The sequence below is a fragment of the Sarcophilus harrisii genome, chromosome 2 (genome assembly GCF_902635505.1).
Source record: "Sarcophilus harrisii chromosome 2, mSarHar1.11, whole genome shotgun sequence".
Lineage (NCBI taxonomy): Eukaryota > Metazoa > Chordata > Mammalia > Dasyuromorphia > Dasyuridae > Sarcophilus > Sarcophilus harrisii.
In genome coordinates this window covers 243,008,690-243,036,681 of record NC_045427.1, presented here as the reverse complement: position 1 = coordinate 243,036,681, position 27,992 = coordinate 243,008,690, and the positions used below count along the sequence as shown (strand labels likewise).

General features: G+C 36.1%; 1 protein-coding gene across 2 annotated transcripts in view; it reads right to left on the bottom strand.

Moving 5' to 3' along the window:
• SLC17A9 (solute carrier family 17 member 9) overlaps positions 1-23,508 on the bottom strand; it is a 39,264-nt gene extending 15,756 nt beyond the window's left edge. Inside the window, exons 1-4 of one of the 2 annotated variants that reach the window (XM_023494453.2) lie at positions 22,807-23,508; positions 9,025-9,222; positions 8,095-8,234; positions 2,979-3,078 (exon numbers count right to left, since the gene is read on the bottom strand). In XM_023494453.2, the coding sequence (XP_023350221.1) occupies positions 2,979-3,078; positions 8,095-8,234; positions 9,025-9,222; positions 22,807-22,964 (596 nt within the window). In that variant the 5' untranslated portion in view covers positions 22,965-23,508. The remainder of the gene's footprint in view (positions 1-2,978; positions 3,079-8,094; positions 8,235-9,024; positions 9,223-22,806) is intronic. The other variant, XM_003757616.4, reaches the window with a different exon arrangement.
• Positions 23,509-27,992: the final 4,484 nt, after the last annotated feature.

Here is a 27,992-nt window from a genome sequence, read left to right as displayed (position 1 = left end):
GGTAATAAAATGTGGGTTAGGGAAAAGCTAATGACCTGGGGAAGGATCTAAGAAGTAGAAAGAGTAGAGGGAAAGCAAAGGATAAAGAATAGGGATATAAAGGAAGAGAAAAAGATGGAATGTTGGAATTTATAACATAGAAAAAAAAAGATTTAAGGGTTTGCTTTTTTTCTCTTGAGAAGCAACTGGGGTTAAATTACTTGCCCAGAGTCACACAGCTAGAAAGTGCTGTTAAATGTCTGAGGCTGGATTTGAACTCAGATCCTCCTGACTACAGGGCCAGTGCTCTCTCCACTGCACCATCTAACTGCCGCATGAGCTAAGTCTTTTAATGAAATATAAACTCAACATGCCTCAATAGCATGCTATGAAAGACAAAAAAAAAAAAAAAAAAAAATTGACACAATCTTAAATTGCATTAAGAAAGACATAGCTTTCAGGAATAAAAAGAAATAATAGTATTGAAGAAGGGACCCCGAAACTCTAACACTCCTTGAAGGAGAAAATCTTAAACTCTGCCTCAGTGAGGGACCCCACCCAAGGGAAACAAGTCAAACAGTTTCATTCTATTATCAAGGTGGGGTTGGTTCAGGCCTGAGCAAAAGAATTCCAACCCTACTGAATTAAAGAAACTCATTCAATTCTATTCAAATTCCAGCTCCAGCTGAAGCCCAGCTTGTAGATAAGCCAACTTAGGCTGTCCCAGCCCTCACTAAGACCCAATATAATAGCTTCCTTCAAGGAAGGTCTTTTGTAAATGAACTTCTGTAGTTCACTCAGTTGCCAGAACTTTTTGTCCGCTGAGAACTGCATTCTCAGTGCAAAACTCCATTTTCCATAGATCTGCCACTATAAAAGTCAGTCTCTTGGTAAACTGATTACTATCTAACAATAAACTTTCATCTTGCAACTAATAATTCAGGAATGGGTGAATTCTTTCACTCCCAAAACCTGCGGCCAATTTAAAGGGGATTCTTAACAACTCTCTTATAGCCACTTATCTAGACCACTCAAACAGCATCAGTATGGCTATCCAATATAAAGGGCTGAAACTCTTAAAAGTTGTTCTTGAATCAGACAACGGAGCACTTAAGGCTAATTACCTATTGGACAATGATTCTATTAGCATATGTTTGGAAAAATGACCCTTCTCACTGTTCCATGCTAGCTCAATGTTTGATGTATACAGATATTTGTAGGTAAGGATTAAGGGGTGGGGTGAGAGAGGTGAGAGAACTTCACTTTGCAGCAGGACCAGGAGAAGGGAGGTTGGTGTTAAGCTTGTGGCAGTTTGTCTATCTCCTTCACTTCTCCCCCTGAAGACCAAGGACTTTTACTTATCCTGACTCTGGCTATTCCTGAGGACTCCAGGGAGCTAGCCTGGACTTTACAAAAAAATGCCCTTGTTTGATTAAATCTTGAGCTCAAATGTAGGGTTAAGAAATGGGGCATGACACCGATAAACTGGAGAATATCCAGATGAAAAATATCAGTAGTTTCTTCAGGAAATGTCCCATGAGGATAGTTTGAGGAAATTCTAAATGTTTCATGTGAAGAAAAGACTCCAGGAAGATGTTATCTCTTTGTTCAACTATCTCAAGGTCTATCATATGAACAAAAGATTAATTTCATCTCTGTGACTCCAGAGAGCAGATCTAGGACTCCAGAGAGCACTGGGTAGAAGTTGCAAAGAGGCAAATTTGGGTTTGATATGAGGAAAAAAATTTTAATAATTAGAGCCATCCTAAAGTAAAATCAGGCTACCACAGGAATTGTGGAGGTTTTCAAACAATGACTGCAAGACCAATCATTGGCTATTTTGGGGAGAGGATCCTTTGTTGAATGTAGGATATACTACAATTCAGGTGAGTTCCTTTTTCAACTTTCAAACTCTGTAAAACCTAGAATTTAAAATGCTGAATATGGAAAGTACCTCATCATCCAAAAACCTTTTTGATATATGAAGAAACTTAAGCCCAGAGATAGAAAATTCAAGAATTGTTCAAGGTGAGTTAGTCACACTCACAGTAGAACTCATGTACCCCAATTCCCAAGACATCTTTGTGCTATCTCAGGTTCTAATGCAAACACAAGAAAAATCTTAAGTTAAAAGAAAAATTTCCAAGTATTAGCCAAAAGTCTGTTCAATCAACATCAAATACAACAAAAAATCCTGTAGTTTTCTTATAATGCATTCCTTTTGTTTCTTCAGAATAAAGTATCCTAAGAAGCAAAATGATGCAGAAATGACCTCCCCACCCACCAATCTTTCTCCATTTGACCCTGTGCATGGTTAATGGGGGTTTGCTTGTGCCTAACAGAAGGCAGAGACTGGGACATAATAAGCAAATTAAGCCTTACCTAGAAACCATGTGAAGCCTGTGTTTCTGTCTATCTTCCATGACCTATGGTTCTGCTGTCTCATCTATGTCATAACACCTGCTGTCCAAAATTATATCAGGACAACTATAGAGGGAATTGTTAAAGGAAAGAGGAAGCAGGGAATGACCTATCTTCATCCCTCAGCACAGATAAAAAAGAGACAGATGAAACAATGGTCTCTCCTCCACACCAATTGCTAACCCCAAATCCCATACCCCCAAGCCCTCCAAACACCAAGAGAGGGAAATGTACATAAAGAAACAGCATTTCAAAGGGCAGGATTAGTGTCAGGAACAAGTCTCTGTTCATCTCCTGGAGCAATTGCCCCAGGCTTCCACATCTAGAAATGATGCCCTCCAGGATATCTGTCATCCAGATATCCAGATGTGCCCTGTGTTGAAGTCATTTGTTGCCGCAAACAGTCCCTGGTATCTCTTCACATGTATCATTCTTAGGAGGCTGAGTTATTTGTGGCTCAAAAACAAAAGCAGCCAGCTCAATTTGAGGAACATGACATGATGACATGAGTTCATCCTTTTTTTTCCTTTTGCCTTCCCCTTTAACCCCAATATCATTACTGTGCAAGTAGAACCTACCCAAACTGGGAACCTGCACCCACAGTGCTATAGGTGAATGCTCGCTCATTCTCCGGGACTTTCTGAGACAATAGGCTCGTCAAAGCAGGGAAATAAACCCCTGGAACAAAACAGACAGACTGATCAGACCAAAGGAAAAGACTAATGCCTTCCCAAGCCATTCATTCTTTCACTCACTTATTCAACAAATATACATATTCACTTAAGGTGGCTATATGATTTGTCTTGGAGAGCCCCCTGGGTGGATTTAATCAGCTCTCCACTCCTATCATCATCATTGTCATCACCACCACCACAATTGAAATTTACATAGCATAGACACTATATCTGCACAATAAACCTGTAAAGTAAGTATTACACCTATTTTACAGATGAGGGAACTAAGTCTCAAAGTAGTTAAGACTTGCCAGTGGCCACAAAGCCAGCATGTTGTAGAAGATTCCAATCAAAATTTTTTTTGATTTCCTGTCCTGGGAAAAGGAGGGAAAATTCATGGTAATCAGAGGAATTTCTAGCATCTGGAAACACAATTTCTAACTTTAAGGTGTTGTGACCTTCAAGTGACTACAAAGCTATCAGGAATATCACAAAAGGATTGTGAATGAATATTTGTTTTGCCTCCCTCTCCAGTCTCTAACGAGACTTACAAAATGTAGGGATAATTCTTTGTACATTGCAAAATGTTATACCTATTAAGAGATTGTTACCTTAGTTACCAGAATGTTTGATAATAATTCCTTATAAGAAGTGAAGTCAAGATGGAAGAAGAAAGGCAGGGATTCACCTGAGCTCTCCCAAAAATCCCCTCTAACTATTAAAATAACACAAAAAAATCTTGGAGAGACAAAACCAACAAAAGGATGGGGTGAAATAATTTTCCAGTCAAAGACAGCTTGGAAAGTTGGCAAGAAAAGTCTGTCTCACAGGAGTGAGAGTGGAATGCAGTCTAACCAAGGCTATATTCAGGAAGCCAGCATCAGTCCTTGGGAATTTGCGCATTTTTGGCTTTCCAAGCTCTCAGCTCACAGATTTTAAGAGGATAGGACAACTAGTCAAAAGGAGATTACAGGGAACTTTCTGCTGGCATGTGAAATGGGACTCTTGCACTGTCCATATATGGTTCCAGATTACAGCTTCAGGCCAAGGAAAAACGTAAGTAGGAGTAGGGATCTGGTCATGTTCCAGGATGCAAGTGAATGCTTGTGGTCACTCAGACCAGAATACAGGCCAGGAAAGCAGTAACCACACCTCTCCTTAGATCATACCAGCTTGAAGAACTGAAAATTTAAGAGACTTGTAGAAGTAACTCTGAAAATAGCTCAGAACAGTGACTTATCCACTCTGGCAGCAAATCACAACTTTTAAGTTAAAAGTCAAAAAAATAAGTTTAAAAAAAATGAGCAAATCACACCCACACAAAAAAAGAACCTGAACATAAAAACTTGTTATGGTGATAAGGAAGATCAAAACACAAATTAAGAAGACAAGGAACTCAAAATAGCTTCATGCAAAGCATTGAAGAAAAATGTGAATTGGTCTCAGGCTAAAAAAGAATTCCAAGAAGATTCCAAAAAAGGATTTTAAAAATCAAATAAGAATCAGAAGAAAAAATTGAGAAAAGAAATGAGAATGATGCAAAATATTCATAAAAAAAGAATTAACCATTTGGCAAAAGAGTTACACACACTAAAAAATAATAATAGCTGAGTGAAATGAGCAGGACCAGGAGATCATTATATACTTCAACAACAATATTATATGATGACCAGTTCTGATGGACCTGGCCATCCTCAGCAACGAGATCAACCAAATCATTTCCAATGGAGCAGTAATGAACTGAACCAGCTATGCCCAGAGAAAGAACTCTGGGAGATGACTAAAAACCATTACATTGAATTCCCAATCCCTATATTTATGCCCACCTGCATTTTTGATTTCCTTCACAAGCTAATTGTACAATATTTCAGAGTCTGATTCTTTTTGTACAGCAAAATAACGTTTTGGTCATGTACACTTATTGTGTATCTAATTTATATTTTAATGTATTTAACATCTACTGGTCATTCTGCCATCTGGGGGAGGAGATGGGGGGTAAGAGGTGAAAAATTGGAACAAGAGGTTTGGCAGTTGTTAATGCTGTAAAGTTACCCATGCATATAACCTGTAAATAAAAGGCTATTAAATAAAAATAAATAATAATAATAATAAGGAAATAACACCTTAAAAAACAAAATAGGCCAAATGAAAAAAAGTACAAAAATTCATTGATGAAAAGAACTTAAAAAACCAAATAGAAAAGGAAGAATAGCTCACTGAAGAAATTAATTCCTTAGAAATTAGAAATGGGTGAGTGAAAACTAATGATTCAAAAAGCAATAAAACAAATTCAAAGAATGGAAAAATAGAAGAAATGTGAAATATCTCATTGGGAAAATGACTTATCTGTAAAATCTGATCAAAAAAAAAAAAAAAAAAAGCCTACACATCATCTTTCAAGAAATTATCAAGGAAAACTGCCCTGATACTTTTGGACCAGAGGAGAACATTAAAATGAGAGGAATCTATGGAATATCTCTTCAAAAAGATCCTAAAATAAAAACTCCCAAGAATATTATGGCCAAAATCAAGAACTCCCAGGTCAAGAAGAAAATTTTACAAGCAGCTAGAAAGAAACAATTCAAATATTGTAGAGCCATGGTCAGTATAACACAAAATTTAGCTTCTACATTATAAAATCAGAAGGCTTAGACTATGGTATTCTGGAGGGAAAAGAAGTTTAGGTTTACAACCAAAAACCATCTATCCAGCAAAAGTCAGTATAATCCTTCATGGGAGGAAATGTAAATTCGATGAAATAAAGGACATTTAAGCATTTCTGATGAAAAGACAAGAGTTAAATAGAAAACCTGATTTTCAGATATAAGACTCAAGAAAAGTATAAAAAGGTAAACAGGAAAGAGAAATAAGGGGTTAAATAGGTTTAAACATTTATATTCCTATATGAAAAAATTATACTTGTAAATCTTTATTATAATTAGAGTAGCTAAATCAAAAATACCTAGACAGAAGGTATTAACTATGTGGGTTAACTATGATAAGGCGATACCCCAAATAAATACACAATTAAGGGATGAGGAAGAAGGGTACAATAGGAAAGAGGAGAATGGAGAAATAGAACGAGGTAAAATACTATATAAAGTAGGCATAAAAGAGCTCTTACAGTAGAAAGGCAAAATGGGGGGAAGAGTTCAGCGAGGGCAACACTTGAACCTTAATCTCATCAGAATTGGTTCAAAGAAAGAATAACATAATCATTTAGGTACAGAAATCTATCTTATGTAGGAAGAAAAATGGGGAAGAAGACTAATAGAAGGGAAGATAGATTAAAGAAGGTAGAGGTCAGAAATAAAACAATTTGGAGGAGAGAAAGGGTGAAATGAGAGAGAGAAAGATAAATGGGGAAAAGTGGAATGAAAAGAAATACATAGTTACTAATCATAATTATGAAGGTGATAAACTTACCCATAAAAAAGTGAACAGTAAAGTAGCTTAAAAACCAGAATCTTGCAATATGTTGTTTATATGAAATACACTTGAAGTAGAAAGACATACAGAGTGCAAAGGCAAGGGGCTAGAGAAGAAACTATTATTCTTCAGCTGAAGTTAAAAAACAAAACAAAACAAAAAAAGGGTATGAAATACCCTTAAATAATGATGTCAGACGCAACAAAAACAAAAATGGATCTAACTAAGAGATAAGCAAGGAAACTACATTGTGCTAAAAGATACCATAAACAATGAAGTATTATCAAAACTAAATATTTGTGCACCAAATGATACAGCACCCAAATTCTTAAAAGTTAAGTGAGTTATAGGAGGAAATAGATTGTAAAACTATACTAGTGGAGGACCTCACCTTTTCCTCTCTTAGAACTGGATAAATCTAAACAAGCATTAGTGTTGGAACTGTAAATATAACCAACCATTCAAGACAACAATTTGGAACTGTGTCCAAAGAGCTATAAAATGATATATACCCTTTGATCCAGAAATGCCACTGTCAAGTTAATATCCCCAAAAAAAATTTTTTTAAAAGGAAAGGGATCTATAAGTACAAAAATATTTATAGCAATTCTTTTTGTGGTGACAAAGAATTAGAAATTGAGGGGATGTCTATCACTTGGGCAATGCTAAATGAGTTGTGATTATGATTATGATTATGATGTAGAATTATTGCACTATAAGTGATGAACAGGATGCTTTCAGAAAAATCAGGAAATGGGGCACCTACATGGTACAATGGATAAAGCATCAGCCCTGAAGTCAGGAGGTCCTGAGTTCAAGTCTGATCTCAGAGACTTAATAATTTCTCGCTGTGTGATCCTGGCCAAGTCACTTAACCCCAATTGCCTCTCAAGGAAAAAAAAGAAAAAAGAAAAACCAGGAAAGACTTTTATGAACCGATGCAAAGTGAAGGGGGCAGAACCAAAAGAACACTGGGTGTAGGAACAGCAATACTGTATTTTGATGGACTATGAATGATATCCATTCTTAGCAATACTAAGATAATTCCAAAGGACTTATGATGAAAAGTGTTAGCCACCTGCAGAAAAAGAACTGATGGATTCTAAATGAAGATCAAAGCATACTTTTTTTCAATTTCTTTATTTTTCTTGGCTTTATTTTTGAGGAGGGGAAGGAGTCTATTTTCTTTCACAGCCTTGTACACATATAACATATCAAATTGCTTACCTTCTCAATGAGGGAGGAAGAGAGAAAAGTAGAAAGATAATTTGAAATTCAATTTTTTAAACGTTAATATTTTTACATGTAATTGGAAAATAAATGATTTTTTTTAAAATAGCAATTTCTTATATTTGGACAGCACTTCCTAATTTTCAAAGACCTTTCTATGTATTTCCTCCTTTGCTTACAGTACATATCCATTTCCCATTTGTGTTCAGTGGCACAGCGTTTATTATGAAAAGAATAGATTGACAGGTTTGATAAAGTCATATTCTTTGTCTGGGTTCTTTGGAACAAAGCAGTTTATAAAGAAAGAAAAATAAGGAAAAAAAAACACAAAATAAAGAATAGCTACTATTTAGAGACCCACCTTGAAAGAACCCCATAAGTATTCGAGAGAGTGTCATAAAGACCAAATGGGCACTGCTGATTTGGGAAAGCAATGGGGTAATAGCTGTGATGAAACCCCAGGCTGAGGCTGAGATCAAGATGACCTTGTCTCCTCCAATCCTAGAAGGGAGAGGAGATGGAATTTATATTAGAGGAGAGAAAGTATGGCACAATCAAAGGAAAAGTAAGAAATGGAGAAAGATAATACTATCTCTTTTTTCCTCTCATTCTTCTCTCCCAATCTCTCCTTTTTTTTTTCTTTTCTCTCTCCCACTTCCTTTCTCTTCTTGCTATTTCCCTTAATTCTTTTGCTTTTCTCTCTAGTGTGTCTGTCTGTCTCTCCCCCTCTATGTGTGTGAGACTGTCTCTCTTTCTCACTCTCTTTTTCTCCTCTCTCCTCTCTTTCCCTTCCATTTTCTTCCCCTTCTCTTGCTTTTCTCTTCCACTTTTGTCTTTCCCTTTCTTCCTACTTCTCTGCCTCTCCCCTTCCCCCTTTTTTTCTCTTTCTTGTTTTCCTCTTTCTTACTCTGTTCATCTTTCCCTAAAAAGATCTAAGAAATTATTTTTGTTCCTTTAACCTATAATTTCTCTAAGTTATTATAGCCTCTTTTAATATGTCTTAATTTAGATTCCTTTCTCTTTTATTACAATTTAAAAAGAAAATGTCTACTTTTTCTCTTAAAAAACCTTCATGTCAAAACTTCCTTTTCTCTCCTATTACATAATTCTCTTCCTTAACCTTTCTTTCCAACTTGATAAACATTAATGCAACTAAGGCAAAGCTCCAGATGTACCCATTCTCTTAAAAAAATATGGAGGAAATGGGTATTAGAGGGAAAGAGAACCAGGATGAGGGAAGTCATCTGATGACAAGCAATGGAACATCCAAAATGGGAAAAATTGAACTCACTTATCTCCGAGGTGGCCTCCCATGATCTGAGTTAGGCAGTAACCCCAGAAGAAGCTACTTAGCAGAATTCCAGACTGCTTCTTGTTCCATCCAAAATCTTCATTCATGGAGACAGCACAGATGGGCATAGTGACCCGGGCACAGTAAAGGAGACATGTCCCCAACAATAACATCACAGTCCAAAGCTGGCATTCAGACCTAAGAGAAGCACCAAGAAAATAGAATCAGATTATTAGAAAATCCCACCCAATTAAAAACAACTTGAATTGTTTTCTCTTTGACAGAGTAAAATATAAAAGATTAAAATCACCTGATTTTCTTTTTAACAAAATTAATAAGGGGCAGCTAGGTGATGCAGTGGATAGAGTACCAGCCCTGAAGTTAAGAGGACCTGAGTTCAAATTTGACCTCAGACACTTAACACTTCCTAGCTGTGTGACCTTGGGTAAGTCACTTAACTCCGATTGCTCAGGGGGGAAAAAAACCAAATATATGTTTAATTAAAAAAAAAAGACTCAAGAACCATCTTTGTGGTACATAAAAATAATAAAATTGGGATTATCTTTTAGCTTATGTTATTTGAGAGGTTCTGTTGGCAGATATAATTTCCTGAAACCTGAGCTGTAAGCTTTATCATCAATCACAAGCAGAACAGACAAATAGTGAAGATCAAGGTAAAGAATTAACAAGTCTTTAAGCAAACTATTAAATGTAACATTTAAAGAAACCCTTTGAGAAAGGAGAAACCCCAAATTTACATGCAAATGCACTGCAAATAAGATAGATATTATTTCTAGAACAACCATTCATTGGATTCTCTCCTCTTTCTGCTAAACATCCAGAGCTATATTTATTTACCATTTTAAAGAAAGAAGACAAAAAAGACTACAGAAGTTTACAGAAGCCAGGAAAACACAAAATTCTGGAAATCCATAAGGCAAAAAAGGGGAGGAGAGAGAGAGAGAGAGAGAGAGAGAGAGAGAGAGAGAGAGAGAGAGAGAGAGAGAGAGAATGAATGAGAATATCCATGAAAAGAAACATAAAAGCCATAACTAGTTGTAGGGGCAGGGAGGGAAGGAGAGAAGGATTCATTGCTTATGGAAAAAGAGGGAATTGTTTAAGAAGATTGCAAAAGTTAGTCATATGAAACTCATATGATCTTTGATTGTTCAACTGAGGAATCAAAAGGGAATTCCTAATAACCTAAAGGAACTTTGGTAAGAAAGAGGATGAACTATCTCTGACAGAGAAAGGAGACATATCATTATAACTATATTACAATCTCAATTATCATCATGGTAGAAAGAGAACTGAAATAAGAGAAAGAGACCTGATTTTGCTAATAATGTACTATATTACATCAAATAACTGCTGTGTATCTCAATTTATACAATGAGGATAGTGCAATCTATCCTGCTTTAATCTTCCAGGGATTTTGTGAAAATTAGATATAATCATAGGACCATAGAATTTAGAGCTGGAAGGGATCTAAGCAGCCAGAAAGACAATAGCACATAGTGGGGTAGATAAAGATGCTGGACTTGAGAGGTAGGAAGACCATATTTAGTACCAGCCATTGTGATACCTGAACCTGAAAAGCCAAGGAGGATGGGATATATTGCTTTTTTGAAGCAATAGGAGCTGGCTCTGTTTCACCTTTGTATTGTAATCCTAACATCCAATTATAGCTAGGAATATGAGGCCACTTAGAAAACTGTTTGCTGAATTAATATTTAATTGGGGAAAGGAGAAATGGTACTATTAGTCATACCTAACATAATCACCAGCTCATTGAGTAAAGCTCAGCCTGAGGTGAGGTCTTAAAATTTAGCATTGAAAAAAAAAACTTTAAGATAACTTTGCTGGATAGCTCTTTTTGTAAAGGCAAGCATCCGGAAACTGAATGGATGCCCTTCAGTTGGGAAATGGCTGAATAAGTTATAGTATATGAATTTAACAGAATTATTATTGTTCTAAAGAAATGATAAGCAGGATGAGTTCAGAGAGGCCTGGGGAGACTTACATGAACTGATGCTAAGTGAAGTGAGCAGGACCAAGAGAACATACACAGTAACAAAATTATGTGATGATTAACTGTGATGGACTTGGCTCTTTTCCACAATGAGATAATTCAAGGCAATTCCAATAGACGTGATGGAAAGTGGCAGCCACATCCAGAGAGAGAACTGTGGAGAATGAGTGTGGATCAAAGCATAGTATTTTTACCTATGTTGTTGTTGTTATTTGCTTGTTGTATTTTCTTTTCCCCTTTTGATTAGGTTTTTCTTTCACAGCATAATGAACAGGAAAATGTGTTAAGAAGAACTTGCACATGTTTAACCTATATCAGATTGTTTGCTGTCTTGAGAAGGGGGAAAGGGAGCAGAGAGGGAGAAAAATTTGGAACACAAAATTTTGGAAAGGGGAATGCTGAAAATTATCTGTATGTATTTGGAAAAAGAAACACTACTTAAACTTTGCTAGTTACTATTTATAATTTTGCTAGTGCCCTACTTTTACAGATGAAGAACAGCTATTATTCTCATTTTACAGATGAGGAAACTGAGGCTCATAAAATTAAATGATTTGCCCACAGTCATACAGATAGCAAGTGTCTCAGGAAGAATTCAAATTCAGATCTTCCTGATTTCAAGACTAATATTTTAATCCATTTTCCTAAAATATGTATTTTTTAAAAGGGGCTACAGAATTATTGCATATGAACTGTGACCAATCTGTAATTTACCTAATGTTCAAAGAAAGGAAAGTGATGTGAATTAAATTTAACAAGCCAGCACATTATATTCTTAGAGTTGAAAGAGAATTTAGAGAGCACTGAATTTAATCCACTCATTTTATCAGTAAGGAAACTGGGATCAGTACATCATTGGGTAAACATTTAAGTGTCTCTTATGTGCCAGACCCTGCAGAAAGAAACTCCCAAAGAGTTCACATTCTATTGGGAAAGAAAGCTATGTACAAACTGGTAAAAAAAAAAAATTAAATTAATTCTGTACCTTTTTTATTGACCCCATTTACAATTATTTTTTTCCCCTATGTCATGGCTCTTTATCTCTGAACTTACTTCAGAAATTCTGCTGGCCTGTAATGAGTTAAGTTTAGAAATTTAGTTCTTTTGACAATCACAGTTTTATTCTTGCCTCAAAGAAATCTGCTAAAACTGAGCGATAAGGATAGATACCAGGGAAGCTGGCCTAATATTTTTATGCCACTGAACTATCCATGAACACAATCTGGTTTGCTATTCAAAGAATCTAATCCACTGTCTCCAGTTTTACAGATAAACAATGAATTTAATCACAGGAAGGAAGGAGGGGGTTGTTGCTAGACCCTAGTCCCAGCTTCTAATCAATCATACTGTTCCCCATACTACAGTTATGTAACCAATCATGTTGTCTTCATCCCCATGATGTTGCCAACCCTGTAACAAATTGGATTATTCCCTCACCTATCCTGTTCTGTTCTTTATTCTATGCTTATTTTTTAAAAAAAGAGCTGTAGCACACATATATTGTATCTAGGATATACGGTGACATATTCAACATGTATAGGGTTGCTTGCCATCTAGGGGAGGGGGTGAAGGGAGGGAGGAGAAAAGTCAGAACAGAAGTGAGTACAAGGGATAATGTTGTAAAAAAAATTACCCAGGCATGGGTTCTGTCAATAAAAAGTTATAATAAAAAAAAAATCAGAAAAAAAAAAGAGCTGCATCCTGATCTAGGGATCTTTTGGCTAACTGAAGGAGTCATTAGACTCTTTATTATCAGGTTCATGTCCTGTTAATGTATCAAAGAACATTGCCTCAGTCTACCTTTGTTGAATTTCATTCACAACAAAGGATAAATTGGAGACAATCTTAGAGGAAAAGCACTTGAATGAAAGGGATGAGGAAAGGCTTCTTGTAGAGAGTAGGATTTTAGCAGGGATCTAAAGCAATCCTAGAAAGCCTTGAATGATGATTAGGAGAGATCATTCTGTGCATAGATAACAGCCTTTGAAAATGCTGGCGTTAAGGGATAGAGTGTCTCATTTGAGAAATATTGAGAAGGCTAGTGTCACTAGATCCAAGAGTATTTGGATTAGTGTGTAAGGAGTAAGAAGAATGGAAAGATTGGGGCAATCTATGAAGGACTTCAAAAGCCAAACAGAGCACTTCATTTTTGAGCCTAGAAGCAATTGAGAGACACTGGTGTTTATTATGGGAAGGGGGAGAGGACAGAGGGAGAAGGGTTACACAGTTAGATATTTACTTTAGGAAGATGACTTTGACAGCTTGGTAAAGGATGGACTAGGGACAGACTTGTGGCAAACAAACCTAGCAATAGATCAGTCAATAAGTGATGGACATAAGGTGATGGGTGACCTATATCAAGGTGGTAGCAGTATCAGAGGAAAGGAGGGGAGGGAATGTATGTGAGCAATGTTACAGAGGTAAAATTGACAGGCCTTGGCAAGAGATTGAATACAGGAAGTGAGAATGAGTAGAGTATGACACGTGGATTTCAAGCTTAGATGACTAAGAGTATGGCAGTTAGCATGACAGTTATAGGGAAGTTTAGAAGGGGCTAAGTTTGGGGAAGAAATATAATGAATTCAATTTTTGGATAAGTTGCTAAGTCTGTTATCGCTATGATTTCCCTACCTCTTCTTATTTCATTCTTTATCAATTCTTATAAGTCTTCCCATGTTCTTTTAAATATATATCTGCTATTTCGTGCAATGCAGTAACATTCCATATAAAATTTTTAGTCCTCTATAACTCATTCTCCATAACACTCCTCATAAATCTTCAAAACTTTCTCAGATCTCCTTTAAATCTCATTCTTTCCTCCTTTACTCCAATTTCTGATAAAAAAAAAACTATCCCTCTTCTTACCACTGCTAATCCTACTATGTGTATGTGTATGTATATATATCCTTGAATCTAATAATTCCTTTTGTCTCAACCAACAGATTTCCTTCACAATAATCTCTTTTCTCAATAATTTTTAATCTTTCACTTTCTACTGACTCCTTCACTCCTTCACTTATGCTTTTCCCATTCTTAGAAAGATACATAGATACATAGATTTACCCCCACCATTCCCCTCAAATTGTCATCCTATATCTCTCCATCTTTTCACAAACTCCTAGAAAAACCCATCTAAAATTTTTCCCTTCTACTTCTTTTAATTATTTCTCCACTGTTGGCAGTCTAGCTGATTTCACTGCTGAAATGAAAATGCCCTCTCCAAAGTTAGCAATGATCTCTTTATTGTGAAATCTGGTGACCTTTCTTCAGTATTTATCTCTGATGATGTCAACTCCTCCTAGAAATTTTTTCTTCCTGAATTTTCTTGACATGCTTCTCTCTTGGTTCTCCTCTTATTGTCTGACCACTCAGTCTCCTCTGCTGTTCTATCATACATATCATAAGCTTTTTTCTGAATCCTTTTCTCTTTTTACATTCTGCTTCTCTAGGCATTTGCAATTTCCTTCATGCCCCAGATCAAGTACCATTTTTTACAAAAGGTCTTTACTCATCCTTTCAGATGCTAGAACATTCCCCCAGTTCTCCAAGAATAACATCATATCAGTTTTGTACTTTATATGTACTTACATACATGCATGTGTTCTCTCAAGAGTAAATCTGGTTTGCTTTTGTGTTTGTATTCCCAGAACCTAATGACTAGCATATAATAGCTTAAAAAATATTTGCTAGTTGATAAGCTAATCAGCTCCCAAGAGTTTAGTTATCAACTCATTGCAGACAATTCTAAAATCTAAATATCCCTAGTCTTTCTCCTGATTCCCAATCAAGTATCATCGACTACATAATGAACATTTTCAAATGAATATCCCTTGGACATCTCAAACTGAACATGTCCAAAACTCATCTTTCTCCCCAAACCTATTCATCTTCCAAATTTCCTTATTTGAACATGTTCCATCTTTCTGGTAACATAGGTTTACAAACTAAAAGCCATCTTCAACTGCTCACTTTCTCTTAACTGCAAATATCCAATCAGTTGCTAAGTATTATTAATTCTACCTCCATAACATCTCTTGCATCCATAACCTTCTCTCTATTCACATGATTATTATTCCAGTTCAAATCATCACCTTTTAGCCAGATAATAACAAAAATGTGCTTTTTGGTCTTCTTGCTGAAATTGAAACCTCTTACCACTTTAATCTTTCCTCCACTTAGTTAAAACTGATATTCCTAAAACACAACTTTGACCATATCATTTTCCTGTTCATAAATTCCATTGGCATCTTGTTATCTTTAAAATAAAATACAAACTACTCTGATGACTCTTAAAATCTTTTCCTTCTTGGTTCTAATCCACTTTTCTATCTTTATTAATCTTCTTGCTCTTCCTCACATTAAAATATTCCATCTCCATTTCTATATCTTTGCAAAGTCTGCCCCATTCTTGGAATGAGTTACACCCTTACTTAGGCCTCTTAGAATTCCCAATTGCCTTCCATGCTCAGCTTAAAGCCACCTTCTACTTGAGGCCTTGCCTAATACTCCCTCCTGCTGCTAGTGGTTGCCATTAAAAAATTATAACTTTTATTTATTTTACACATATATGGACATACTATAAATATATGTATGTCTATATAGTGTACACTTACATGGATATATGTTGCTCCTTAGACAAAATATAAATTCATTGATAACAAGAACTTTTTCTTTTTTTGTCCTTGTGGCCTCAGAATATATCACAAGACTTAGTATATAGCAGATACTTAATAGGTGCTTGTTTATTAATTTTATTCCACATACAAGGTTAGCTTCTTTTATAAAATAACAGGTATCTATGCTTTTAGATCACATAGTATTTTCCCCGGACCCTGCTTTTCCAAGAGTCATGATCAAGTTTTCCTCAAACTGTCCCTTTACATAAATTGATGAAAACTTTCACTTAACTGCTATTGAGTCTTAACAACTCCCCTCCTTCTTACTCCACTCTTACCCTCTTTCATGATATGTCCAATTTGAAAACCAGAAGGTCTGACTAGAACATTTCATCTCTTTAGCAAATGCATTCCGCTATGTGTACTAGGTAAATAGTTAAATATGAAGTGACACAGTCAAGATGGTTAAGTTAAAAAAAAAAAGTTGGCCTGTTAGACACAAACCTCATGTGTCTGTGTAAAGGAGCAAAATGTTTTCAGCCTTCAAGTCTGGCTAGGAACTACATGTACATTTTCATCTTAAAATTGCCCTTATTTGCATCTATAAAATGCCCCCATTGTGTGAAACAGGATTTCACAGAGGTGACAGAATACATGTTTCATTTGGTTTTTAATTCTTTTTACCCGAGTTAAGCAGGCTCTGGCGCAAATGCAGGCACCCTGTTTAAAATTATTTATCTTATTAGCAAATACTTTACAGGTTAGAAATACTATATACACAATAAAGAAAGAATGAAAGTACAAAGACATATATTTCAGGTTACTGTTCAGGTTCAGTACAGGTTCAGTAACCTGAAATATATGTCTTTGTACTTTACTCTTTCTCACATTTTAAGCACATAAAGAAGGCTAATGACACAAAGCTACAGGTTGATGTCAACTATGAAGGGAAGTAAATCTTGAATAACAGTTTGTCTCTGCTCTAATCCACTATATCTTTCTAAAATTTTAAGTCTAGAAGCACCTTTCATAATTACAAAATAGATAGATGAAAAGAAAAAAAGGAAAGAAGGAAGGAAGGAAGAGAGGGAGGGAGGGAGGGAAGGAAGGAAGAAAGAGAGGGAAGGAGGGAGGAAAAGAAAAAGGGAGGGAGGGAAAAAGGGAGGGAAGGAAAAAAGAAGAGAGGGAAAAGGGGAAAAGGAAGGGAGGAAGAAAGGAAAGAAGGGAAGGAGAAAGGAAGGGAGGGAGGGAGGGAGGGAGGAAGAAAGGAAGGAAAGAAAGAAAGAAAAAGAAAGAAGGAAGGGAGGAGGGGAGGGAGGAAGGAGGAGAGAGGAGGAAGGGAGGAGGGAAGAAGAAAGGAGGGCAGGAGGAAGGAAGGAAAGAAAGAAAGAAAAATTCTCCATTTAAAGGAAAAAAAATCTTTTCAACTTCTTGGTTCTGTGATGAATTGATTACAACTATGGTACAAATGAAAAAATCATGCCAGCGTATTGGACTTTAACATATATAATAAGAGGCACTTCAGAAAGGTCAATGGGGGAGAGGGGAGGAGGTGGAAAAAAGTAGATGTTTAGTTATCTTTGGCAGAGTGGGGAAAATACTGGATTTGAAATCAGAAGAATAAGTGTTCAAATTCTGGCTCTGCTACTTATTTATTTGGATGATCTTAGGTAAGTCATGTTACTCTCTGGATCTTTGTTTTCTCTTATTTAAAATAAGGAGATTGGACTAGATGGCCTCTGAGATTCCTTTCAGTTCTAAATATGTGGGTGATGAGTTAGATTAGAATTATCACAAAGGCTCAGAGTATCACCTATAATTGGGTTGGAATTCTCAAAAAAAAGTCAGGAAATATTGAAAAATGAACTGGATTGAGAGTGAGGAGATATATTACTTACTAGCTCTGACTCTGAACAAATCATTTAACATCTTTGGGCTTCAGTTTCCTCATTTGTAAAATGTGTACATTGAACTAGCTGATATCTAATGTTCTTTTCATCTGAAATTCATGGAAATAGAATTATCAAAGAACCCATTTCACCTTCCTCTAGACTAGAAAAATAACTTTCTGTTATTGACATGATTTGTAAATTGGTGCTGCTCCCTTCTCAATCTCACCCAACCAAAGGGACTTCAAGAAACAGAGAGCTGATGAGACATAGGTGCCCTAGGAATAGTGGTTCCAAATGCCTTGGAGTTAAATATTGTAAGTTTAAGTGAGGGCAAACCTTATACTTCTGTTCTTCTTTGGAACCTTCTTTTCCCTGACAGTAACAGATTTTCAGGAAGTATAGTTGACTTTTTTTTGTAAATAACCTGAAAAGGACTGAAGAAGTCCTGAATATTTTCACATTTGAAAATTGTTGGCTTTAAAATGGTAAGGACAACAAAGACTACTGCCTTCACAATGACAAAATAGAAAGCCTACACAATGGGGCCTGGCTCCTAAATCTGTCACTACCAAGCTGAATGACTATGAGCTAATCATTATTCTGTGAGCTACAGGTACTTGACCTATAAAATGAGTCTGTCTTTACCCTACCTTACAGAGATGTTACAATTTTCAAACAGCATTACTTTGTTGAAGAAGCTTGAATCAATCAACAAGCATTTTTTAAGTGCCAATAATGTGCCAGGTACTTTAATAGGTACTAGAGATAGTGACAAAAATAAATTAACCTGCCCTCAAATATCTTAAAAAATAACATGTACATTTTTAAGAGGCCATAAACGTTATACAAATACAAAGTCATACCCTATCCTCCTTCCTGCCAGAACACTAGCAATTTCATATAGAAGGTGATGCTTCGAGCTAAGTTGAAGGAAACTAAGGATGGAAGATGGAAGTAAATTCTTGCCATAGAGAACAGCCTGTACAAAAACACAGAAAACAAAAATGTTGTGTGTGAGGCACAGCAAATAGGCCAGTTAAGCATGACACAAGATGTAAACCAGAGGGCGTATGTGTAACAAGTCTTGGAAAGATAAACTACATAAAATTAGACTTTAAAGAGCTTTAAATGCCTCCCCCCGCCCCACCAAAAAAAAAAAAAAGAGTTTTAATTTTATCCTAAGGTAATACAGAGCCAATGGAGTTTTTGGAGCAAAGGAGAGGCATGATTAGAATATAATTTTCTGACCTTGCTATTCTCAGCAATACAATAATCCACAACTACTATAAAGGATTTATGATGAAAAACGCTATCCATATCCAAAGAAAGAATTGATTGTGTTTGAATATAGATTGAAGCATACTCTTTTTAAAAAATACTTTATTTTTCTTGGAGGATTTTTTTTGGGGGAGAAATCTATGTTTTCTTTCACAATATGATTTTTATGGAAATGTTTTGCATAATTTCACATATGCCATCTTAATGGAGGTTTGGAGGAAAGGAAAGAATCTGGAATTCAAAGTTTTGTTTTGTTTTTTTTCATTTTTGCCTTTTTATTTATCATATATGCACATATTTCACATATATATTAAAACACTTTGAAATGGTGCAATGTTTTTATATTCAAAACTTATTTTTTTTTGAACAACAAATTTATTATGCATCAGACAGAGAGAATTACAATAATAACAAATCAATACCCTCAAGGATCTTATGTTAATATTTTGGCAATCATAAAAATAGAAAACATGAGCCTACTCTTAAGTCTTAGATACACCAGAAAGTTATATGTTACTCATAGAACATCCTATTTATCTTTGGTATTTGTAAATCTTAGCACAACTAGATTTGGCGCTTCCTGGGGACAGGGGCAGTCTTTTTTCTTTTTCTTTTTTTAATTTTATTTATTTATTTATTTGTTTGTTTGTTTGTTTTTTATTATTTAATAGCCTTTTATTTACAGGTTATATGTATGGGTAACTTTACAGCATTGACAATTGCCAAATCTCTTGTGGAATTCAAAGTTTTAAAAGAAAATGTAAAAAGTTGTTTTACATGTAACTGGGGAAAAATAAAAATATCAAATACAAAGAATATACTTTTTTTAGCAGCTCTGTTGCGTCAATGAGATGAAGAAATAAAAAACTTGAGAGGGGAAGGCTGAGTAGAAAATTTCTGTGACAGTTCCTAGGCAAGAAGTGATTGAAGCCCTGGGAGTAGAGGAAAAAGTACAAATGCAAGAGATATTGTGGTGGTAGCATTTATAATAGCTGGCAGTTGATTGAATGTGTGAGGTAAGACAAGAGTCAAGGATGACTCCTAGTCTATGAATCTGGATAACAAATAGTAGTACTCTCAACATTAATAGGAAAATTAGGAAGAACTTCGAGGTTTGGTGTGGTGGCCACATTAGCACCCTGGATATCTTATTCTTGGTCTTTATAGGTAGGATTGAATTGGATGGAAGCAGAATCTCCAAGACCTTCCTTCTTTGTCTCCTGCCCAGAAGAGACTCTGGCTAGTTTTACTCCACCCCCTAGTCCCTCCTACAATTCTCTGTATACACCAATTATCAAGCCAGCACAGAATAGTGGGAAGGACCATTTTCCAAGCATATGCTTATTTATAGAGTATTGTCCAATCAGTAATTAGCCTTAAGTGCTCAGTTGTCTGACCTCAGTGCATCAACTCAAGAGTTTCAGCCCTTTACAGTTTGGGGGGGAAATGTGATGAGTTCTGCTTTAGACAAATTGAGCTCTAGATTCCTAAAAGCCATCCATATTGGGTGATGTAGTACTAGACTGGAGCTGGAGATGTGGATCTGGGAGTCATATGCACAGAAATGATAACTGAACCCATAGATGTTGATGAGACCTATAAGTGGCTATATAAAATCATAAGATTATAGATTTAGAACTGGAATAGAACATCAGAGGCCATATAATATCCCTTTTTCTAAAGATGAGGATATGTGCCCAAAGTAATTAAGTGATTTGCTCAAAATCAAATATTGCAAGTGATAAAGGTGGGATTTGAATGGAGCTTTCTAACTCCAAATCCAATGTTCTTTTCCCTTTTACAATGATGCTATTTTTCTTTTCTTTTCTCTTTTTAAACAAGAAGAAAATCTTAAAGATAAAACCTGGAATAGAATTTAGTATTTCCTTGATACTTTGTGCATAAAACATCCAGTATCTATGAGATGAAGTGAATAATTTATAACTCTAAACTGTCATATACCTGCTTTGGAAATGGAGCTGTCATGCTCCATCTGGGGAATCCTACAATTGTGAAACAAAAGTGGTGAAAAGAAGGAAATGAAGAGAATGGGTGACTTGCCCACAAAATAAACTATGTATCAAAATATAGTTATACTGTCTTTAATTGGTCACTGGATGAAAACAGCTTCTTAGTTATGATGTGTAAATAGCAGCTGCCTATTCATTCTTCAAGTATTACTCCTTCCCCTCCCAACATACATTTATTGTTCTTTCATAGTTCAGTATGTATTTTACTTATGTTGTCACTTATTTTGGTATTTTACTCATTTATGTTCTCACTTATTTTGATATTTTAATTTTAAGACTTTTCTTTGATTGTCTGCTTTTTATTTCTGCATCAGTTCTCCAGAGCCATGCCTATCACAATCCCTCTGTGGTTGCCCCTAATCTTCATCATTATCCTAATTAAAATGTGAATATACAAGTTATTTTTCCTTTACATCTAACTCAATTTTCTAAAATTCATTTTTGTGGGTTTCGGGTTTTGTTTGGAGTGTGTGTGTGTGTGTGTGTGTGTGTGTGTATTCTGGAAGAGATGATTTGTAACTCATTCTAAAAATCCACTTTGTAAAATTTCTCTTTATTCAGTGCTATAGAGCAGGCACTTAAAAATACTTGAATTGAATTGAATTTTTTTTTTTTTGCTATATAAAGTCTTCATTTTTCTGACACTACAAATAATTAAGCAACTTTCTGTAATTGTACCTAGACCAGCACAATTCCTAGGATATTTCTTAGAACTTAAGTGTCTTTTCACAGAAAAAATTAAGTTTTTGGAGGGTGGCAGGATGCTGAGGGCCCTCTAATAGAATTCAACACCAAAAACTTCATCTAGAATTCATAGACTTTAAAATAGAAAGAAAAGACTCTTAAAGGTCTATCATTTTCATTTTACAGATAAAGAGACTAAGGTAAAGGGAGGAAAAATAACTTGGTCAATGTCCCACATTAAGTTGCAAAAACTAGGTTTCAATCCAGATCAATCCACTCCTCCTTCTTTCAATAACTTTTTGCAATTTAACTTTTATCTCTCAGAATTTATTTAACCCTCTGTAAAATGAGGGTGATACCTAGAATACCTATGTCTCGCGGCTGTGAGAATCTAATGAAACAATAAAAACTTAGTAAATCTTGAAGGTTATTCTTTCAATCAGTTCTAATCATGATGAAAATAGGTGGTGTTCTATCTGTGCCAGCAAAGCCCTTTTCCACACAAAGTGGTAAAAACTGCTTTTGAAACGTGTATATACATGGTTTTGTAAAGGACAATGTGGAAAATTATCTATGCAAATGTTTTGAAAATAAACAGCTTTAATTTTTAAAAATACCAAGATGAAGATAGTTGAAACTTATTATAAAACACTATCTTTTGCCAAGTTTGAAAAAAAAGAAATGTGTATACATATTTACATGTTTAAAACATATATTATTTATATGTGTATTACATATATAATATTGTGTGTTTTTATATATGAACTTATATAGAATTCAAGTTGTCATTCTCCAGAAATGACTTGCCTCCCTACTTCTATCTACTCATCTTTCAGAGGTTTGGGTCCCCAGAAAGTTTGAGCCTAATAATTTTGCCCTTTTCCATTGTCTATCTATCCTAAAGGGGATGTTTCAACTCCCCAGGATTATCTGGGTATGAATCCCAGTTTAAGGAGCTGTCTACATGTAAATATGATGTAAAAGTAATCTTTGTAAGGTGAAACAAACCAACCTAAAGTTATTACTCATTTCCCCGAGTTAATAATATCCTAGCACTCACACTTGTAGCTTTGCCACTATTTATATATTAATACTCTATCCTCTCCTAACACACACGCACACACAGCCTCTCTTTTAAAACTGTTACCTGAAAATTCTGACTTTTAAAACTACAGAGAAAATAGGGCCTCAAAGTCTGAAGAAGGAGGCCATCGGATAAACACTTCAGATACTCAAAAGGTTCTTCCTACCTGGACCAATACGTCTCTGTGCTGACATCTCTCTTCATCTTTTCAGGAGAAGGTGCTTTGGACCCTAGCGGCGGCTGGAGTGACAATTGATGCTGGTGCTGATGGTGACAGTGGTGATGTACCTGCGCAGCCCCAAGTTTGCAGTGACCCGAGGACATAATCCTCTGTGGGGAATGGAAGCAAGTGGGAGAAGCTCCTCTAAGGATCTGCTGGGATGACTCGGGGGTGTTTTCCCATGACTGCAAAGCCGTAGACTGGCAGTGCCAGTCCAGCGAGTGTCCCAGGCAACCTGCAGAGCACCAGTGTCTCTCCAGGGAGGCTGGGGATAGAAGAGAGGTTGGAGGAGGGCTGGCCAGTGGCGAGAGGTACTAGCTCAGGACCAGCTTGGCCAGCGAACCGTCTCGTCCGTCTTCTGACAGTCCTGCAGAATCTCGCGGGTCTGGTCCGCAAAGCGAGCCAGACTCCAGGGGAGCGCCGCGTCAAGTCCACGTGTCAGTCAGAGCCGCTCTTCCTGTCCAGGCGTTTCCAGGACGTGTCTCCCCCCGAACTGCCACAGCTGCAGAGCCCAGCTGGGCGGGGCTCCCTGCCAGCTGGCTTGCTAGCGGATCACAGCTCCCCAGCATCCACCTTCAGGACAGCCCTCAGAGTGCTCCTGAACTGAGCGGGAGGGGGGAGGGGGGAGGGGGGAGAGGAAGAGAGGGCGGGGCCGTTTAAGGGGGAGGGGGAGGAATATGAGGAAGAGGCGTTCCATCCGCTGGCTAGGACGTTGCTGCAATTTCATAACTTGAAATGTGCAAGGGCCCGAGCTGGTCCGTTTATTTCTCCTCTAAGAGAGGAGTTCGGGGAAGGGGCCGGTAGGCGCGTAGCTGTAGTGCCTAGCTCTCGATCTCGGTGAGTGGGTTGCGTGATTTAACTTAGTTTCTGTCGCACAGTATTTGTTGAGGAGTTCGGAAAACAGCTGTGGCTGGTGCGGGAGTGGGGGTGGGGGTGGAAGGTGGCCACAACGAAGTGAGGGAAGGAGGAGTTACTGTAGGGCGGACTCCTAAGTCACCAAGCGCAAGGAACACCCCACTTTTACCAACGACATTACGGGAACTTTAGAAAAGGGAAAACGGTGAAGAGAGAATCCAAAGGTCTTTCCTTAAAAGAGAGGACTATTTTTTTTTTAACTGATTTCACCGCTGTAGGGGGCTACTTATTTTAAATTTTTCTTTGGGCTCACCCAGTGTTTTCTAAAGTTCGTTAGATAGCCATATTTTTGCACTTGCTTAAAAGAAAAAACCATGGCACAAGAACAATTAACTCTTTTATTATATATCGCTGAACACTGAAAAAAGGGTTACTTTCACTGATTTTTGTCCCCTCCGCCCCTTGGGGCGAGACGGGGGCAAGCCCACAACTTGTTATTTCATTGGTATAATGAGGAAATTCCTCCACCAATCTAGATGAGCACCTTCTCAGAAACTTATCTTGGAGGGGTAAAGTGACTGGCCCAGAGTTACAAAACCAGTGCGCATTGGTCGCAGTGGAATCCAGGTATCCCTAATTATCCACATCATGCTGCCTCTTCCCCCACGGGGGGGGGGGGGGGAAGGCAAATTTTGTATTGTACTGTCCTCTCCCTTTTGATCTTTGAAACCACTGAAAATTAAATTCTCTTGAAAGAGAAAAAAGGAGAGAAAAAGGAATTGCTGTGGTCACCTTAGCTTAGTTAGCTCTATTGCCTAGCATAATAGCTCATAGTTCGATGGGAAAGCTCAGATTTCAGCAATAGAAAAACTGTCAGACCTCAAGCGAAAATTTCAATTATTTCTTCTAAGATAATTATGTAGGTCTGTGGGAATTGATAATGAAATGAAACTGATATTCCAGAACCATTATCAATACAATATGATCTGAGTTATATCCATCCACCAGATTTCTTATGTCAAAGTTAATTTAATCTGGCTAGCAGCAGTTATATAAACAATAGCTCTTGAATTGTATTTCAGAGTATATACATTATTTATCTCCATGCACCAAATTTCTTATGTCAAAGTTATTTTAATCCTGCTAATAGCAGTATATAAACTATAGCTCTTGAATTGTATTTCAGAGTTGGTTTCCAAGTATTCAGGTAAATATATTGTGTTGAGAACTGAAACAAAAGTTCTTTTAAAAATACAAGGTAAGATTAGGTTTCTTGCAGTTTACTAGTGATTATTTAACAAAACTAGATTCGACTAATTAGGTTTTATTGGAAAGCAACGTTATCCTCTCTTTAGTTCTTTGCTCCTTTGTATTTTTTCCTGTAATTGTTAAAAGTAGGTTTCTGTACATAAGTTTATTTAGGGAGATGATGCTCCTAGTATAATTAAATCTCAGCAAACGGGTAATAAAGGGATGGAACAGTTTTAGTCCTTTAATTGGCCTGCTGCTTTAAAAGCTTTTGCTACTCAAAACTTTTTTTCTCACTAGTAGATCCCTATCCACTGCTTAAAAACTTAGGATCTTGTTTTCTACATGTCTCCATTTTTAATTTTTTTTTTTTTTTTGAAATTTATTGAGTTCAGGGCAGGAAATCAGGAGGTAGTGACACTGAGCACTTGAACATTTAAACTTTAATGTTATATTGAACTTAATATTTAAACACCTGAGTCAAATGCTAAAGTTTTATTTGCCCATACTGAATGTATGCCGACTTCCCATTCCTGCTCCTCATTCCTATTTATTCTTCCTTTCTGATTTGGTCCTTGCCTTCTTCCAATTTCTCCTTGCTCCTTTGTATTTTTCCTCTATAAATGTCAAAACTAGTCTCTACAGAAATTTATTTATAGACTGTAGTAATATAAACATTAAGTCTGCTAATTACACCTTAATCATGCACTTTCCTCATGTTATCATTCATTTTAAAAACCTCTATCCTTTCAAGAATCCAGTAATGATAGATAACAATGATTAAGATCTATTATATTATAGTGCAACTCTCAAAAAGAATTGGGGAAAAAAACCCAAACCTTTGTGGGCAAGGCTGTCTTATTTTTTGTATGCTCACTTATCACTCCCTCCAGATTATATAGATAGATGTTCAATAAATAGACAAATATTCACTAATTATTTACTAAATTACAACTGCCTCTATTGTTACTTTGCCAATAATGAATTATAAGCTGTCAGTTCAAAGCAGTAAAATTGACTTTTAGGAACTAGGTAATTATTTTGTTCCTAACACAAACATCCAGTTTTGACAACTGTGAATGGAAGAAAATAAATACAATAAAGGGTGTAGAAAGAGACCAGAAACAAAAGTAATAATGAAATACCTTAACACTGAAATTCAGAAGTGGGGAAAAGAAGGTGAAATTCTTATATCTAAACTTGGTATAATTAATGTGGTCTATACGCAGAACAAGCTCCTGTTTTTACACTATTAAACATGAATAATATTTTACTTTGCAAAATAAGTTTCATATTCATTCTTTCAACAACTAGCAGTGGTTTAAAGAATTTAAAGATTAAAATTGTAATCATCACAATTCCAGGTAACCAAGGTCACATTCAAATTACTAGAACTCAAATCTTTCTCTAGTGGCATCTAGATTTTACTACTGGAACAAAGACTAGCGCAAAATGAATACAGTACCTTTCCCTTACCCTGGAAGGAGATATAATTTCTAGATAAGGATTGCGGTTTGCTGTAGATAGATTTTTTAAAAAGTTCCTTAAGTCCTTTATCAACTTTCTTTTAGCTGAAATTTATTTCATAGGAAAAATTTATTCAGAATGAACTCAGGTAGATTCACAATTATAAATCTGCAATAAGTTTTAATATTGCCCCCAAAGTTACTAAACTGATATGATACCACTGGCTAGGCCTATGTCCCAGAGAAATTAAAGATGAAAAATACCTATTTGTACAAAAATATTTTTTTTTGTAGAGGCCCCCAAAATTACTAAACTGATCTAATGATACCACTACTAAGTCTATCCCTGAGAGAGATCAAAGATGAAAAAGACTTTATTTCTATAAAAACATTTAAAGCAGTTTTTTGGTTTTTTTTTTTGAATGCAGGAAAGCTTTTACATTCTTGCAATAATGGGTGCCTAAATTAGTAGACACACCTTTGAAACTCCAAAGGCAGTATTTTATTTCCTATCCTGAAGCACCAGTCCCTCCAGATTCCCCATTAATTGAATGTTACAGAAATTACACAATGTAGTACTTTTTTCCCCCTGAGGCAACTGGGGTTAAGTGACTTGTCAGTTAGAAAGTGTTAAGTATCTGAGATCGGATTTGAACTCAGGTCCACCTGACTTCAGGGCTGGTGCTCTGTCCACTGCGCCACCTAGCTGCCCCAATGTAGTACTTTTTGAAATGGCAAAGAATTAGGAACTAAGATGGTACCTTACCCATCAATGGGGGAATTAATATAAAAAAAAATGGACATATGAATATAATTGAATAATATTGCACTTTGAGAAATTATGAAAATCATCTCAGAGAAATGTGGAAATATGTGCAAGTCGATTCTGAGTGAAATGAGAATCAAAATTTATATAACATTACAAAAACAACCTTAAAAGATTTAACTCCCATCAATGCAATGACCAACCACAATTCTTGGCAACCAGTAACGATACATGCTACACATGCATTTTACTGGAGAGGTGATAGACTATATATTCAGAATAATGCTTTTTGGGATATGGCCAATATGGGAGTTCATTATGCTTGATTGAGTTCCTAACTGTTGTTACAAGGGTATTTTTAATCTTTCTACTCTTTTATCCCTCCCACCTCCATATCCTCACCCTGTTGCCCAAAGGATTGAAAATTAAAAAAAAAAAAAAAAAAAAGCTTGATAATTTGAAGGGAAAAATATTGATCATGAAAGTATCAGAATATAAACTACTACAATATATGTTATTCTAAGAAACTCAAAATGCAATTGTGATACTATAGAACACTGCATTTCGAGTAGGATGCCATGCATAGGATGAATGCCTGGTGTGCTGACCCTAATAAAGAGTTCCTTAAGGGCAGGATCTACTTTTTTTGTTACTGTAAACCTAGTACATTGCATTTTGCATAGTAGGTGCTTAGTAAATATTTCAACTTAAAATTCCATAATCCCATGAATATTTTAATGACTTGGGATGTCATTTTGTCTTGGTCTAGTCTTTAATTTGCAAAATCTGTTAGAAGC